The 17496-nt window shown below is 41.6% G+C and overlaps 1 protein-coding gene across 36 annotated transcripts in view; it reads right to left on the bottom strand.

The window, feature by feature from the left end:
• The window catches only part of LOC143035883 (uncharacterized), a 241077-nt gene that overhangs the window by 177221 nt on the left and 46360 nt on the right, over window positions 1-17496 (bottom strand). The window contains exon 6 of one of the 36 annotated variants that reach the window (XM_076203016.1): window positions 1-428. This exon is cut by the window's left edge and continues 216 nt beyond it. The exons of 27 other annotated variants lie outside the window; for them this stretch is intronic. In XM_076203016.1, coding sequence (XP_076059131.1) covers window positions 1-428 — 428 coding nt within the window. 8 more of the 36 variants (XM_076203019.1, XM_076203038.1, XM_076203032.1 and 5 more) reach the window with 8 other exon arrangements.

Below are 17496 nucleotides of genomic sequence, written 5' to 3'. Positions count from 1 at the left end.
GAGGCTGCAGCAGAGTCCAGCAGATGCGTGTGCTGCGTTTTCATGTGTCGGTGGACGTTGCTCTTGTGCGCGGCGCGATAGACGCAGAAGGGACACTGGAACGGTTTCTCTCCCGTGTGTGTACGAATATGACGGCGGAGGTCCATGGAGAACCTGAAGGTTTTGAAGCAGTAGAAGCACGTCAGGGCACCCCGGGACGCAGCAGCAGCAGCAGCAGCAGACGACGACGACGAAGACTCCCCAACGCCACTTCCGTTACCCGAAGAAGGCAGGGGCGCGAGGCTCAGTGTCGGGCCTTCGCCGCCGGCACCGCCGCCGCTTACAGATGCGGCCCTGGAATCTTCTCCAATGACAGGTGGAGGAAGAGGAGTTACGCCTTCCTCGCTACGGCCCATCATTACAACCTCCCACCTCCGCGCCGCCAAGCCCTAGAACGACGAAAACCCGGCCTTAGAACCCAGAAACTACGACGTCTAAACAAAATTTCTTTTGTTTTGGTTTTGCCTTTTTTGCTTTTTTTTCCTTTCATCCCTTTGACTATACGATCCCTAAACATTGCAGATGGAACTATAGGTTACCAATACTTGCCGAATCAGTTCTATTCCCACCTTTTGTTAAATGTTAACAATCTTTCTTGCCTCGTGAAATATATTTCAGATAAACCAGTTGCCATTGTGTGTGTGTGTGTGTGTGTGTGTGTGTGTGTGTGTGTGTGCGCGCGCATGTTTCGAGATATGAAAGATAGATAGAGAGAGAGAGAGAGAGAGAGAGAGAGAGAGAGAGAGAGAGAGAGAGAGAGAGAGAGAGAGAGAGAGGGAAGGGGCTGCGAAGTAGAGAGTAAGGGTGGGGGGGGGGAGGGAGGTAACCAGGGCAGGAACGGCTAGAGGGCGAGAAGGGAAGAAGGGATCAGAAAACAGGGTAGAGCACAACAGAGTAACTAGATGACAAGGATTAAGGGCTCTGGTCGGGAAGGATAAAGGGGTAGATGAAGAGGGATGGTGAGAAATGCATGGGAGTGTCAGGTAAGGAAATGGAACAGAATGTTGCACAGGGGACTAAGGGGAGGGTAGATGAAGAGGGGAATGGAAAGAACTGGGAGAGGATAGGGTTAGCTGAAAGGGGAGAGAGAGGGGAGAGAGAGGGGAGAAGAGAGGGGAGAAGTGAGGGGAGTGGGAAGGGGAAGGAGGAAAAGAGGGAGGGAGATATTGTCCTTTTCAACTGCATGGGGGAAAATGCCTTGTGTGCGTGTGTGCGTGTGTGTGTGTGTGTGCGTGTGTGTGTGTGTGTGCGTGCGCACATGTATGCATGTTCTGAACATCCATAGTGTGTATAAAATAAGCCTGACATTCAAGCAGATACAATTTTTCCTGTTCATATTCCATTCATTTTACAAGAATTCATCCAATCTTCCAAAGAAAAATTTAAGTGTTCTGGGGTCTGATCAAACGATTTTCCACTTGTCTGAAACCAAAATTAGTTTGATAATTTTTCCATGTTGTTTGGTTAAAACAGTTGGCCATTTTCTTCTGCATGAACACTGAGCTATATTATACTTATTATTTATACATTTATATATATATATATATATATATATATATATATATATATATAAAATGAATAAATAGTATTCAGTAAAAATGCACACAAAGCATTGACTGCTTTAAAGACTCTCCCTTCATTAATGGGAGATGAATACCAACTCAAAATGTGACACATCCTTCCAGCATCAGGCAATTGAATACATCATCCATAGCCACAGAATCATAAATTCCCACTTCTAACAATTTATTAGTACATACATACATACATATATCAAAGGCTTTTTCCCCCTTATAAGGGAGGTAGCCAAAAAACAAAGGCATAAAAACCATTCCCACCCATTCCATCCCTAACACTCCACTCCCTTCCACCCTCTACCCTCCCTATATCTTGGCACCTCCTGGATGACGGGTCATCCCTGCATCTTGTCCAATGCCCTGGGTCAGAGGCAGTGTCGCAAGACACAGCACATCCACAGCAAGGCCGCTTCATTAAATCGGCGACCCCCCCCCACTCTCAGTCCCCCCCATGCAGAAAAGAAGACTGGGAGAAATCCCTTTGGGCTGCATCAAAATTTTCTCATACATACTACCTCACACCCCATCCCCAACCCATTCCACCTTGTGCATGACATCATCCATATACAACCATTCTCAATTCACCCGTCTTCAGTCCTCTCCTGTCCTTCCTCAACACAGTCCCCTCTACCCCAAAGCCCCTTTCACCCCATCCATCCATCTCATCCTAGGTCGCCCCTTCATGTTAACTCCCTCCAACATCTGCCTTCCATACCTCTCTTAGTAGTCTTATTAGTACTGCAAATAATTTGTTTGTAGTCAGTGATTAAAAAGTCATCACATAATAGTTTGTTATGAATAATGCAAATAAATTTTGTAGAGTCATTTCATAAATAATATAATGCCTTTGTATTTATCTCTATTCACCAACCAACTCAGACATGAAGGTATGTCAGCATGCTTTACCTTTGTAATACATTATGGCATTTTAATTGTCACACCATAGAAATAACTAAAATGCAAAATTTACATCTCAATTTAGAAAACCCCATCAAGAAATTACCATTAACCCCTGCTGTATCGAGGGGGATGCCACAAAAATAAACGAAATAGCATGTCAGCAACCTGAATAGATGAATACAGCCAATCAAGATATGTCGCACAACCCATTCACTACTGCGGGGGGCTGATACAAGAATGCCTGGTGTTATCCTCGGCAATTTGCAATTATTATTTCGAACTATGTGTTCTTGTCATTATCTGCACTTCATGTATATTGATTCTTTGCCAAATAAATCTATCTATTTTATCATGGTCAGGATAAAAGGTAGAGATATCTAGTACAGATAGATGGGTCTAAAAGTCTACAACATATCAAAACCATTGAACACTACAAACAGAAGAAGCACCACAATCATCATGATTTTTTTTTTTTTTTCTCACAAACAACACACATTCGTCACTATCTTTTCCTTTTTGTGGAAGGCACATTTTTGTCTCCACATCTCAAAGAACCTCTCAGGGTAGAACTCAGAACCTTGCTGTACTGGCATGGAGTCTGGAGGGAAGAAGAAATTACCCGACTCACAACAAACTCCCACCAAGAAACAAGAAAAGATGGTCTAGCCCAAATGCCACTTAACAAGAGAAACTATCTTGGATTTAAGCCCCAGTATAATATTTTCTGCCAAAACCATACTGCTGATGCAAGAGAAATTTATGTGGAGTTATGCTACAGCATCTTCTTGTTCTAGAGAAACTAAAAGCTTCAAGGACAGTTGCAGAATCTTTATTACAGGTTGAATATTGGAAAACTTCCACCATGAAGAATATCAAGCAACTGAAATACAAACCAAAGTTTGTACCAATTGAAAATCATAGTAGCACTAAAAAAAACATGCCAGGGCATGCAATAAATAAACAAATAAAAACAGGTCATTAATCTCTTCATAATGATGTAACCTTCAAATTTTGTTTTCATTAATAGTGGATGATTTTCTTCAGCTTATAACTCCTCCACTGGTGAGCTAAGTTTATGTAAAACCTATGCAATGTCAGCACTTTTACAGATTTTGTTCAATTTACTCCAGACAATGTGTTCGCTCAGGTCAAGAGCCTCATAATGATGGGGGTTACAAGGCTTACATTGGATGGAGGAAGGGAGAGAGACACACATAAAAGAGGGATAGGGAATGATGGAGGGGAGAGAGAGTGGTAGGTTGGGAGAGTGAGGGAAGAGGGAAGAGGGGGGAGGGGGGAGGGAGGGGGAGGGAGGGAGAGAGTGAGAGAGCAAGTGAGTGAGTGTGTGTGTGTGTTGGTTTAGGCTGGGGAACTGTCAGGACATTCCTAAAATGGAGTGGTTATTATAACAAGTTTCAATTTTTGAGAGATGAGACACCAACACTGCCTTCTCTTCCCCTGTAGTAAACAAACTTTCTCAAATTCACATATTCTCAGTATTGGGTATGTATCACAAGCAGTAGCATTTCTACTTGTGCACTTACTTAGGTGTAAATATGTGCATATGTAAACATGTGCTTGTAAGTGGTGTTCATTTTTGTCAGGTGTTACTGGATACTTGACAGGAACACTCCCTTTTTTCACCGATGTATGAAGCTATTCTTGCCACATCCCTCCAACATATTGTTAACTACTAATTAAAACTGCACACCATGGAAAACGAATAACTCAGTACTTTAAAAATATACACCACCATACAAAATGCCCTTCCCCCTTGCCATGGGAGTGGTTGAGTTCGGTATGCATTTGACCTTCACCCATCCAAAACAATTTGCTGTCCCTTCCATCTTGGCTCCTTGTGAATGAAAGGTCATCCCTGTCCCACCATTACTCAGGTCAGATGCAATGTAACACAAAGCAGCAACTCCATAGCAGAGCACAACAGCCAGTTTAACCCCACAGCTTCCATTATAAAGCAATCCTCCCCTTTCATCTGCTCAAGTATTGGCTGATCGGACATGAAGAAATATATTCAGTCTGCATCAACTTCTCAGTAACAACCACTCTCCTTTCCCTGCTCAAAACATTCCTTTCAACCAATGGTCCTTACCCCAATCCATCCACCTAATCTTCAGTCTTCCCCTAATGTTTACTTTACCCTCTTTAGCTTTATACACCTTTTTCTAGTACTGTTTTCTAATGCCCAAAACCATCTAAGTACTTTTGATCAAACCTATCTGCCAGCTTACTAAACCCCGCTTACCTCATTTCTCACTCTATCCAGCTTTGTATCCCCCACCAAACCCACATTCTCAAATATGTCCAGCATCTTCCTTTCTTTCTTCAATTTTCTGGTCCTCATAGTGTTCCAAACAGCTACACATCTGCACACACAGTGCTCATCTCAATACACTCATACATCTCATGACACACTTCATTCCCTCCCAAACACTTACTTCCTTCATTCAACAATATACTTCCACTCCTAGCAACACAACCCCAAGCTCTACACTTTTTCCAGCCTATCTTCCTGAACTTTCTTCCAACTCATTGTCACCCACTCCCAATGTATATCTCATCAGCTACTTTTGCCCATTTACTTTCAACTAACTCCAAAGCATTAGTTTATGGGAGGTGCACAACACAGAAGAACCAGTGATCCAGTGATCACATGGATTAAGACATTAAAGTGTATGGGTGATTTGCACCACTTTCCAGCCACTTTCTGTTCCAGGGAATGGGTTGGATAGTGACCTACTCAATGCAGTCAAGAGTGTGGATTTTGCTTCTAATGAGGAAGGTTGCTGGGTGGAGGAATTTTGGTTGTCAGTCTCTGATCATTCATTTTGTGACTTGTGAATGCCTTTTCTACATAGCTTTTACTCTATTTGACTTGTTTATTACTATTTTTTTCAATACATGGAGAAGGTGGTAGGTTGTTGTAGAATTTTGTATAGCATACTGTAGGCATTTCATCTGCACTCAGTTCATTGTGCTCATGTCCTATGATGGAATGGATGGGTGGGATTGAGGCATATAGCATAGAACTGGGTGCTTATCAATTTCATGCCCTCTTAGTAGATCAGTATACATAAACATTTTCTTGGGATGGTTTTACTGCATCCTGTTACTTTCAATGCTTTGTTCTCGTCATTATCATGAATGTCTGTCTCAAATTATTTTGTTCACAGTACAGGTTAGCCTGGGGACTTTATTGAAAGCCTCGTTTATAGTTACTGCCACCATGAATGTTCTTTCCGGTAGTGTTTTCAAATAAACCCCTCTACTGTAGCCCCCATCAACATTGTTACCAATTAGACTGATCCACTTCTCAATTCTACAACTTCTTCCCCCACCTAAGCCACACCACTTTCCTTTTCTTTCCCAACTCAAAATAGGGTCAAGAAACTGGTCCCAGTTGCCCTTCCTTTGGTTTCAAGTGTTGGAAAAACCAGTTAAGAGTGTCAAGTCTCCTTTGGTGCCATCCTAGAAATGTGATATACCACCTACCACTTATGGTACTGAATATCTAGTCTCAAAAACACAGACGGCCTCCTGCCTAAAAATTATATCAAAATATAAAAACAATCTTCCTCATCTTTTTCCATTTGGATCTCTACCTCTCCTCTATGTATGGCTATGCACCCTCCCCACTCTCCCAACATACATTTGACACGGTTACCCCCAACCCCAACCCCAACCCCAACCCTCTTTGTATGCTTTGTATGTTCATACCATTTAAGAATTTTTTTTATCTTTCAAAGTCTTTTCCCTAGAAATTTTTGCATCCTCTGATATCCTCTCATAACAGCATATACGATTTCCAAGACAAAGCATTTAATTTTTTAACCTAATGTCAACTACCTATCTCAAACTTTCCCTCAGGTCTCAAATAACAGTACTGCTCATGTTTTACTGCCTCCCATAAATACTACCTTCCAATTGAGTTTTATCATCAAATTTAATCTCCTTATATACCCCGTCATATATTCCCTCACTCTTATCAATGTATACACATTCATCAATTGACATTTTATATTCTCTTATATCAGCCCTCTTCTGCCACATCTACACATGATTATATTACTCTCCATCCTCTCAGTCTACATAAATTCTAAATCAACAAGATCTTACCCTATCCCTTTACCTTAATTTTCTTAAAGACTAGGCCACATGCCTTTTCCTATGCCACTATCCTGTTTCTCTCCTACTTCCACACGGATCTCCCATATATGAGCCATAGCAACTCTAATACACTTTTACTTGTACAATGAAGATTCAGTTTTTTACAACTCTTACTAGTGAGATTCTTCCAGTTTTTACAATCTCTTTTGACACCTTGATTTCAAAATATGACACTCCAAATACTTTCTGTAATATTTTGCCACATTTAAATAATCCTATATAATTTAACTTTTTTTATCTTACCACCTTTATGTTAACTCTTTAGTCTTTTTCTTCCTCAACTCAGTTCATGCCCATTTCCTCAAATCCAATGACAGTGAATTCTGCCTTCCCCTTTTGATTTAGAACTAGGCTTGCAAACAAGCTTTCCAGATTCTTTCAACTTTCACCCAAGAAAACCAATCACCAGTCCCCATTTTCCAAGACAACTGCTGCATTTACAGTAAAATAAAAACTTTTATATTAACCTCAAACTTTAAACCTTTCCTCAGCTTTCATTTCCTCCAGTTTTCTTCACCCAGCAACCATATTTTACTTGCATTTATTATCATTTCACTTCATGCATATTGTTTTCTTATTACCCACTTCATCCTTACCAAATATACCTTTTTCATGGGGTGACAGAACTGCATGGTAGCAGCTCCTTTCTATAAGCAATCCACACACACACACAACTTACTGTTCCAGTGAATGATATAAGCAAGACCAAGAGGATACAAAGAACATCAACAAAATTGGTTCCAAGCTGGGCAGATAATCCATACAATGAAAGACTAAGTGCATTAGACCAACAATGAAAGATCAAAGAGAGAGGTGACGTGACTGCAATGTTCAGGTTACTGAACAGGATGAATTATAGCAACACAAGATACCTTGATTGCGGGGGGGGGAGCTTAATGAGATCAAGGTAACAAATTGAAACATTTCACATTGCCATTCTACACAAATATCAATACAAGTAAGATATTTGGTGAAAGTGATTGTCCACATTGGAACAAGGCATAAATTTTTATCTAGGTACAATAACTGAAGAGAATGGGACAAGACCTAATGAGCTTTACTTCTTTCCTGTGCACTACAATCAGATTGCACGTTTCTCTTTCTACAGCACCTCTTCTTCCAATTTTGAGTGGAAGGGTACATCTACTACGACACTTGTCCAATGTTAAAACAAACCTACAAGAAAATCCTATAAGCATTTCACCAAGTCCATTTTCCTTATTTGATTTTTCCAGATTTCCCTTGACCACCCTTCCCTCCTTTCAATCCAACTTTCCCTTCACAATCCTCTGCCCATTCCTTGAATCTACTTTTCACACATCACACCACTTCTATTTCATTGGTTTTCCTCTTCCACTCCTACCAACTGTATATCAACTCTGAAAACATTTCAATGCTTCTCCCCACCACCCTCATTTTATCAAGATGACTCTTCAGCTTTCCTTTAGTGATACGTCCAATAGTTTCATATATATAAATATACACAAACCTGAAGTTTTAAGCATTACTATATCATATATATATATATATATATATATATATATATATATATATATATATATATTGTAACAGTTTACAGCCAAGTTGGGATCAACATTTACTCTTTCAACTAAACAAAATGCTTGGTGTCAACCATAACTGAAGAGGAATGAAAGGGTTTAATCAAGTTTGGTCCAACCCAGTGGTTCTCAACCTGGGAACCATTGCCAGTCAACCATTAAATAAAAGAAAGGTAGTATCTTTACTTGCATTTTGTCTTGAATCATTAATTTGGGGTGAGGGGGAACAAGTAAATACATGAGTAGATACATAATAAAAATAAATATATAAGAAGGGCCAATCCCAGAGGGGTGAATGGAATGAAAAAGGTCAAGAATCACTAACCTAACCCTTTTATTGTGCCTTGCTTGTTCGAAATCACCCAACACAAAGGTTTCGGTTATGAATAACAGTGAGTGGACCAAAAATTGTTTCATCAAGTTTCGTTAACCAGAAACCCAAACTCCACAACAGGTGGCAACAATCCTTGAGCCACAGATCCCATCTAAGAAGACATGTTAGACTTGTATATGTGTGTGAGACCATTTGTCACCAGTCCGTACTAGTCGAGGGGGAAAAGAGTGATGGAGGTCAGCTTTCTAGGTATACAAGTTCAGTATAAAATTTATAGAACTCTCTGATCTGGTCTGGAGACAGTGTCAACACCTCCAGAAGGGTACCAACAATATTCCAACAACCTAGATGCCTGTGAGTGAGATTCCCAACCAAACTATCTGCAACTTTTTCAAAGCATACCCCTCTCTAAAGACTATATAAAAAATGCATCTTCTCCACTTACCCCCACATCTTTTGCAATCCCTTTTTTTAAAAAGTTCCTATGTTGCTTCCTCAATTCTTCCTTTCCTGCCACTTTTCTACTTTAATATCTCTTCCTCCTGTACCATCTCCTCTACTACTATTTTCTAAACCAATACTAATATTTTCAAGTACCCTTTTACTTTCCTTACATCCACATTATTTTATTATTTTTTTCTCCACGTCTTTTTTATTTCTTTCTTTTTTTACTTATTTATCCCAGGTTAATACAACTTGGTGCCCGTCAGTGGGGAACTGTGGGCCTCTAGTCAATGAAACTCAAGCGACAACTTGTATATGTGTGTGAGACTATTTGTCACCAGTTCATACTAGTTCAGTGGGAAAAAAGTGATGGATGTCAACTTGTATGTGTGTAAGATCATTTGTCACCAGTTCGTACTAGTTCTGGGGGGAAAAAAGTGATGGATATCAGCTCTCTAGGTATATAAATTCAGTATAAAATTATTGAACTCTCTGGTCTGGTCTAGGATCACCATTTTCTCAAATGTCTGAATGTATATTCCTCTTTTTTTCTACAACATACAAGCAAACAATTCTGTAATATCCCCTCCCACCTAATAAGGCTGATTGTTCCATCTTTAATCAGGTACTGTTAATGAACATCCAGAGAAAATTCTAAATATGACTCCCCCTCCCTTGCAACAAGTATCACACACTTCTAAGATAAACAGAGGTTGGGAGGCACTGAACATCCACTTCACTCCAGTGGTAATATAAAAAAGGAGTGATTTTTTTTCCCCTTCATATTTTGAACTCAATTGTTACACACATGCCAGAAGGGAAGGGGTGGGGGCAGGGGACTGGGTGAGAGCAAGATGAGAAAAGCCCAGAAAGCACGAACACATGCCACATCACTAATGGTTACAAGCGTAGCAAATAAAGGTTTAAAGTTATTACTGTACATAGGTGTAATGCCAGATTAAATCCCTTGTATAAATGAGACTACTACTTTGACTTCTATTGTCAAAAAAAAAAAAAAAAAAAAAAAAAATTATATATATATATATATATATATATATATATATATATTATATATGGAAGCTTGCTGCTGTTGACTTTGTTGCGAATAATTCATCAACTTTTCTATCCTCATGAATATGATTTGAGCCAGGAAGTTTCAAGGTATATTGAAATTGCTAATTTCCTAATACTGGGCAGAGCTATCTTAAATTCATAATGTGTATGCTGCAACTTCTAAGGTTGTTGTGCTTCCTAGTTTGAAAAATCTTCATATCCTTAATCTTTTGAACAAAGCTCATGTGCAAAATATACCAAAGTTATAAATTTAACAAACATATTTGACTGATACACAATGAGACCTCAAATAATTCATATCTCACAACAGTAGTAAGCTAACACTATCCAGCTATATTCCACACATTGTGGCCAATATCTTCAATTTATTTCTTTATCCTTGCTGAACACTCCACATTTAATTGTGGTGCCACATAACTAAAATACAATTTAGCTGACAATAAATATGCCTCACGAATATTCACTACTAGACTAGCCAAAAACATGCTATTCCAGACATCCTTATTCCTGTCCATCTGGTATTCTAAAGTGGACTCTGCATGTGTATGTTCAACTACAAATACAGAACCTGGTTCATCAGGATATCCATCTTGGGTCAAAAATGCTTTTATCAGTCTCAACTTCAGCTTAAGTGTTAATTCTTTCAGCCACACTTCAGCTCTGAAAAAGGTTACTTGGAATCGCATTCTACTTACAAGTTTCTATATGATACACCACCAGGGCAGTGGACAAGGTGCAGTGATGACCCGTCATCCCAGAGGTGCCAAGATAAAAGGGAGGGTGGAGGGGAGTGGAGTGTATTTAGGGATGGAATGGACGGGAATGGTTTTTATACCTTTTTCTTTTTGGCTACCTCCCTTGTAAGGAGTAAAAACCCTTGATCTATGTATGTATCATTATAACCATAATTTGGTATCAATATCTACACCCTCCTCTTTGGACAATTTGAGAAAGGTAGGCTAGCAAGCAGGGAAAATAGCAAGAGGAGCCTGGTAGGAAAGAAAGGAGTGAAGAGAGGGAGAATGGGGGAAGGGGGAAGGAAGAGGAATGGAGATATGAGGGGAGAGAGATGTGATGGGAGGGGAGAGAAGAGGGGAGGGGAGAGAAGAGGGGAGGGGAGAGAAGAGGGGAGGGGAGAGAAGAGGGGAGGGGAGAGGGGAGAAGGGAGATGAGAGGGGAAGATGTGGGCACGAGGAAAATCAATGGAGCACGGACAAGAACAAGTAACATGAGGGAAGGGGGAGAGGGAAAGGGGAGAGGTAAGGGAGATGGGAAGAGGGCAAGGAAAAAAGGGAGAAGAAAGATAAGAGAGGAAAGAAAATGGGTGATGGGAAGAGGGATGGGATGGGGGAATGGTAAGAACAAAAGCAAAATAAAATGTAAGATTATAGGAAGGGATTGGAAGTGGAGGGAGAGGGGAGCATTTAGTTTGCACAAATAAAATACCATCTCCCTTCAGACATGACAGCAAATTCACTGTGGGAATGCAGAGTTCAGACACTAAATACGCAGAATGGAATGAGAGGAATTAAGTTTCTGTAAGTCTGATTAAGGTGTAGCGTATTTATTAAGTTATTTTACCTCCTCCCCTCATCAACACACTTTGTACAGCTTCAGCTTCTTGCTGCATTGTTGTTGAAAGGCATAATTGCAATTTTTCATTACATGCACCTGGGCCATCTGATTTAACAGATTTACCACAGCTCTCAAATCAACCTCAAGGATCTATAACCAAGTGATCAGCAGTGAAATATTCATAACTCCAAATAATGGGAAAAAGCATTTTCAGCCCTAACACCAATGACACCCTTGACCACTATTATCACCCAACTACCCACATTGAAAATGAGGAACTTGAGTATGCCCTCAGGACTTTAGTTCCCAATCCCATATGGAGGAACAGCTCCTCCATCACTAGGTAACATTTTATTCACCCACTAATTCAAACAACTTCATTAAATGACGAGTATACATTATTCAGTCAATCTTTCTGTTCTTAGTATTTTTGGATATCATCATCCATACACAGAATTTGTATTTGGTTTTATAACTAGTGCTGCAACTATTTGGTTGCATTTTTCATCTAATACATGGCTGTCTCCTTCAACTCTCACAACTGTTTTGCTGTTCACCAGTTCCTCACCTTTTGCCCCCTTTCTGCCACTCTTCACACCTAATGCACACACAAAACTGGATACTCAATCTATGTTCTAACTTTACAGATGACAGCTGTAAACCTCTTTTCATCCCTTAACCAATAAATGCTTTCTCTCATGGTTTTTTCCATGCTAAATATCTTTAGCTCTCAATGCCACACTTTTTTGTTTAGTGAATATAAAATTCATATAATAAAAGGCAACTGGACAGAGAGAAGATAAATTTTCAAATGTTTTTATTGACAAAAATATGTACACAATAGGAAAGACACCCATTGTCTTTTGAATTGCCTTTACTAACAGTTATGCAATGGACATAAATTGCAATTTTAAAGGTTTTGTATTATTCCCATTAAACTGAAATATAATACAATTGATTCAATGCTACATAAACAGCCTCTCTCCATAATTCATTTGGTCTTTCAAAATGTTCTACATTAATTTGAAAGCATGTAGATTGTGTCTACATCAAATCTAGTCACAAAGCAAATCACACTGATGGCCAACAGATGTAAGAAAAAGTAGCAAACTTAAAAATATAAGGACACAGCAAAAAATTGAGGTTCCTCCACTTGTGTTAAATTGTAAATTTAACAACACTACTGTAGCTTTTGCTTGGGGGCTGAAGTATCTTTCAAAATTGCTCAAGAACTCCCTACTCCAAACAAGTTGGATATAGTTCCTAAATTCACCTTTTCAAGCAAACCACTTGTCACAGCTCTTTACATAATTTATATCAGACTTTCTGATAAAGAATGTATCATCTGTTTTTGCTGCACTATTAGAGCAGGGCTGATGGATTCATGAACTGCTGCCTTGCCAGGCCTGTAAAAGTGCCGTGGCCAGGTTAGCGTGGACGGTGCGAACATGGCGGTAAATAGACTGCTTTTGGGAGGCTCGGTACTGGCAGTGTGGGCAGGCAAATGGTTTTTCTCCTGTGTGTGTACGAATGTGTCTTGTAAGATCTACTGGCTGTCTAAACCGTTTGTAGCATACTGGGCACACATGTTTTTTATGCCCAGTCTCGCTGTCCACTCCAGCTGTGCCAGTACTGATGTGAATGTTTGAATTTGTGGTCCTCGTGCAACTGTCAGTGGTTGCAGAGTGAAGAAGAAAAAGTTGCTGGTGTGCTCCTACGTCTACGAAGCCTCTGCTCTCACCAATGGTGCCGCTGCCACAGATGCCGGGAAGCCCTCCTGCACTTCCCGCTCGCCACTCCCCTCCCAGCAGCCCCTAGAAGATGAACACCCGCCTTAATATAAAGATGTTCAGCCTCAATACTTTGCAACTCATGCAACACCCCTACCCACACAATGTTGTCTGAATGACAATGGAGCAAACGCAACTGAAGAAACTAAACTGATGGAGAAAGTTGAAATGGGCTAGCAGTTTTCAAAAGATGTAGCAAGGACGGACTCCTAGGTAGGAAGGACAGCATGCAAGCTGCGTATGTGACGATACACACTACTCTTGACAGCAGCACGGAAGGGACAGTACGGGCAGCAGAAAGGCTTCTCGCCTGTGTGGGTCCGAATATGACGCCTGAGGTCTTCGTTGCGACTAAACTGTTTCCCACAGTAGAGGCAAACCACGCCCATTGTGCCTGCACCTCCGACGCTTGGCCTCAGAGCAGCCCGCCCCGCCACGTCCGCCTAAAAGAAGAGGGGCGTCTTAATGAGCTGTTACACCCGAGGTGCCTTAGGACTTCCTCCTAACAATTGTTTTGTATACTGGGAAGCAGTGAGGTAAGGGGATCCATCTCTAACAAATGACACCCTAATCCTTCCATTACACTTGAGCTGTCCTTGGTATCTCATGTTGAGTGCGCACATGTCGATTGACACTACTTTTAACAGCTGCTCTAAATGGACAATATGGGCACCAATATGGCTTCTCCCCAGTGTGTGTCCTGATGTGTCGTCGCAGGTCCTCCGCCTGGCTAAAGCTTCTGCCGCACTGATGACACGACCAACGGGTAGACCTGCCCTGCTCTATTCCTTCAACTTCACCTAGACTTGTCCCACCGCCTATCACTTCTCCGTACCCACCAGTGGCTGCTCCCGTCATCACCCTCGTCACCTTGGTGAAAATCTATAAAGAAAACGATCTTGTCATTTGTTTTGTCCATTCCACACAATGTGCTGGTTTCCAACACCACAGTGCCTCTTACCATGAACTAGAATACAGAACGCGCAGTTTCCACAATGACAATTCCAATCTATTTAAAACTCTCCTTATTCAGCATAACATTTCTCCGGAATTAAAATGAAAAGCCTCACCCACCCCCCTCCCCACCCGTGAACAACAAGCTATGGAGCAGCCTACAAAAAATCATTGATAACTGTACTATCAAATGGTGGGAGAACTTGACTTTGTTGATGTTGCTGCTGTTGATGTTCATGAACATCCAAATGCTGTGACCGTGAATGCAATGATGACTGATTAAGAGGTGTAACTACAGGTGGCTGTCCATGTTTTCTTTGCAAATGTTTTGTAAGATTTCCCTTTAAACTTGAGCGATAAAGACAGTAAGGACATTCAAATGGCTTCTCCCCTGTATGAGTTCTAGTGTGTCGACGCAAGTCCTCCATTTGTCGGAACCCTCGCCCACACACCTCGCAATCAAATTTTGGTTCCCTCTGTCGCTCTTTGTATGGACCAGGGCCTCCTCCACCCCCTCCTGCGGTAGCTGCGGCGGCGGCTGTGGCGGCCATGATCATGGAGGCCTACAAGGAGAACGAGGCGGTTTAGTGTGCGATTCTTTAACGTTCCTTGCATTGTATAAGTTAAAGTTCTCATTTCCCCACTCCCACTTTCTTTAAACCAGCCATCGCCTCACTACTCGGTCCAAATTTGTCTATCCTGCAACCTAACTATGGAAAGAACATGGACTCTCAAAACGAATGACCCAAGAGTGAAGAAGTGTATATGTTTGTGAGCAAACCTGCTCTAGGGTAAAGGAAGTGGTTATGATTATACAATTATTTATTTTCTCTTTCTAATGTACACAAGTGCACAATAATAATCTCTGCCTTGCAGGGCTCAAAATACTTCTTGCAGCTCTTCCCTATAAATCAAATGGGGCTCATCATCACACCACTTATATAAAGTGATTGAGAACAGATGGGCCATCAAAGGGAGGTGCAGTTCCTTGCAACGGCTGTTGTTGTTGCTGCTGTTGTTGTTGTTGTTGCTGTTGTTGTTGCTGCTGCTGCTGCTGTTGTTGTTGCTGCTGCTGATGTGGTTGCTGTTGCTGCTGCTGTATAACTTGGTGAGTTTGCTGGTGAGGCTGGAGCAGTGGGTTAAGAACAAGGGGCTGAGAGGTCATGGTTGATCCCCTTACTTGCCCAAGTTCATGTCTTTGCATATGTTTAGTAAGATTCCCCTTCAGACTTGAACGATAATCACAATAAGGACAGATGAATGGCTTCTCTCCAGTATGAGTCCGATTATGCCGTCTTAGATCCGACATCTTTCGGAATCCACGTCCGCAAACCTTGCAATCAAACTTTGGTTCTCTGTGTCGCTCTTTGAAAGGGCCTGGGCCTCCTCCACCCCCTCCTGCGGCAGCTGCGGCGGCGGCGGTGGCGGCCATGATCATGGAGGCCTACAAGTAGAACGAGGCAGTTTAGTCAGCTGGTCCCACTGGTTTCCAGTCAATCCATTAAGATTTTTTTTTTTTTTTTTAATTTCCTATTTATTTTCTTTTGACAATGCTGGGTTTCACTGCCTTTACGTTTACGTTATAACTGATAAAGACGTGGTCCTGACTGGACTGGAAGCTGCTGAACAAGCCCTGCATGTCTCCGTACTATGTGAGACTTGAGATTGCCCAACTGACTGCATCTATGATCACAGTAGGGACAGGCAAACGGCTTCTCCCCTGTATGGGTTCGCAAATGCCTCTTTAAGTCCTCCAGCTGGCGGAAGGTACGACCACAAATGGAGCAGCTATGCTTTAACCCCTCCTTCGTCGTTCGCCGCTGCTGCCCCCACGTGATGCCCTAAAAAGAGGACAATCATGTCAATGACTCGAAGGGGCAGCAGGATGTGAACGATGATAAATAGTTTGAGATGTTTGTGTGTGTGTGTGGATCGTGACATGGTCAGTGATGTAAGTGTTGCAGGAAATATATCTTGAGCAACTGTAACAACGCCTTCCTTCCCCAAGCAGAAACGCTTTAAGACTAGTACTGCCACAAGCTAAATAAATTCCAATGTTGACCCTATGTTCAACACTTCCTTCAGTTACACCTAAAGACCTACCGTCTAAGTTTTGGCAAAGTTTCCTCAAGTGAATATCCTGGTTGCCTTTTCAATTACATCTGTACTTAGTGAGGGCAAATTTTAGGTACTCATATGTAGGCATCTTGATTATATTTTCAATTACATTTTTGCTTGGAGTAAGGACAAGCAAAAGCATTTTTCTCTTTCAGGATGGATTTGACTGTGCTGCCCAATTTCTTACCAACATCTTCCCGCAGATCCTACAAACACTTCCACCTACACACTATTACCACCATCCATTCTAAAGTCCAGTACATCTTCTTAGCCCTGTAGCAAACAACAACAGGCCCTGAGGTGAGAGAATGTGCTCATGAACCTCAAAACTACCCATAAGGTCTAGCCAGTCAATGAAAAATCTGAACAGATAACCAAACCAAAACACATGCAATCACACAAAAAGCTTGACTTTGAACACCATTTTGTGCACACCCTTCATTCACCTGCAAAAACTCACAAAACGATTTATTGCTTGTTGCAGTAGTATGTACTAGCAGGGAAAAGATTAATCTGGTGGTGGCGCTGTTCCCACTCAGAGTGAAATGTGGTTGAAGTGGATGTGGCTGGAGATGCAGGTACAGGTACTCCTGGGGAGGACACAGTTGACGATGACGACATAAGAGCACTACGAACGTGCTCAGGGTGCAGCCTCATCATGTGCTTTTTAAGGTTGCCCTTGAGGTTGGCACGGTGATCACACAGGGGGCACTGGAACGGCTTCTCGCCCGTGTGAATCAGTTCGTGACGTCTGAGATCTTTGGGCAGCAGGAAGCCCTTGCCACACTGCCGGCACACATTGTTCCCCTTGCTGTGGTTGATGGTGGCTTTGGTGTGGACAGAGGGGTCAAGGCTTAACATGAGGTCCAGCCAGTCCTAGAACAGGAGGGGCACACCATTAGTAGAGATTCTTCCACTCCGTTTCTGCCTGCCTTCCTCAAAGTCTT

This window comes from Oratosquilla oratoria, chromosome 19 (assembly GCF_046742065.1).
Source record: "Oratosquilla oratoria isolate Oo_2021 chromosome 19, ASM4674206v1, whole genome shotgun sequence".
Classification (NCBI taxonomy): Eukaryota; Metazoa; Arthropoda; class Malacostraca; order Stomatopoda; family Squillidae; genus Oratosquilla; species Oratosquilla oratoria.
The sequence above is the reverse complement of the archived record's forward strand: the minus strand, read 5'-3'. Positions and strand labels throughout refer to the sequence as shown.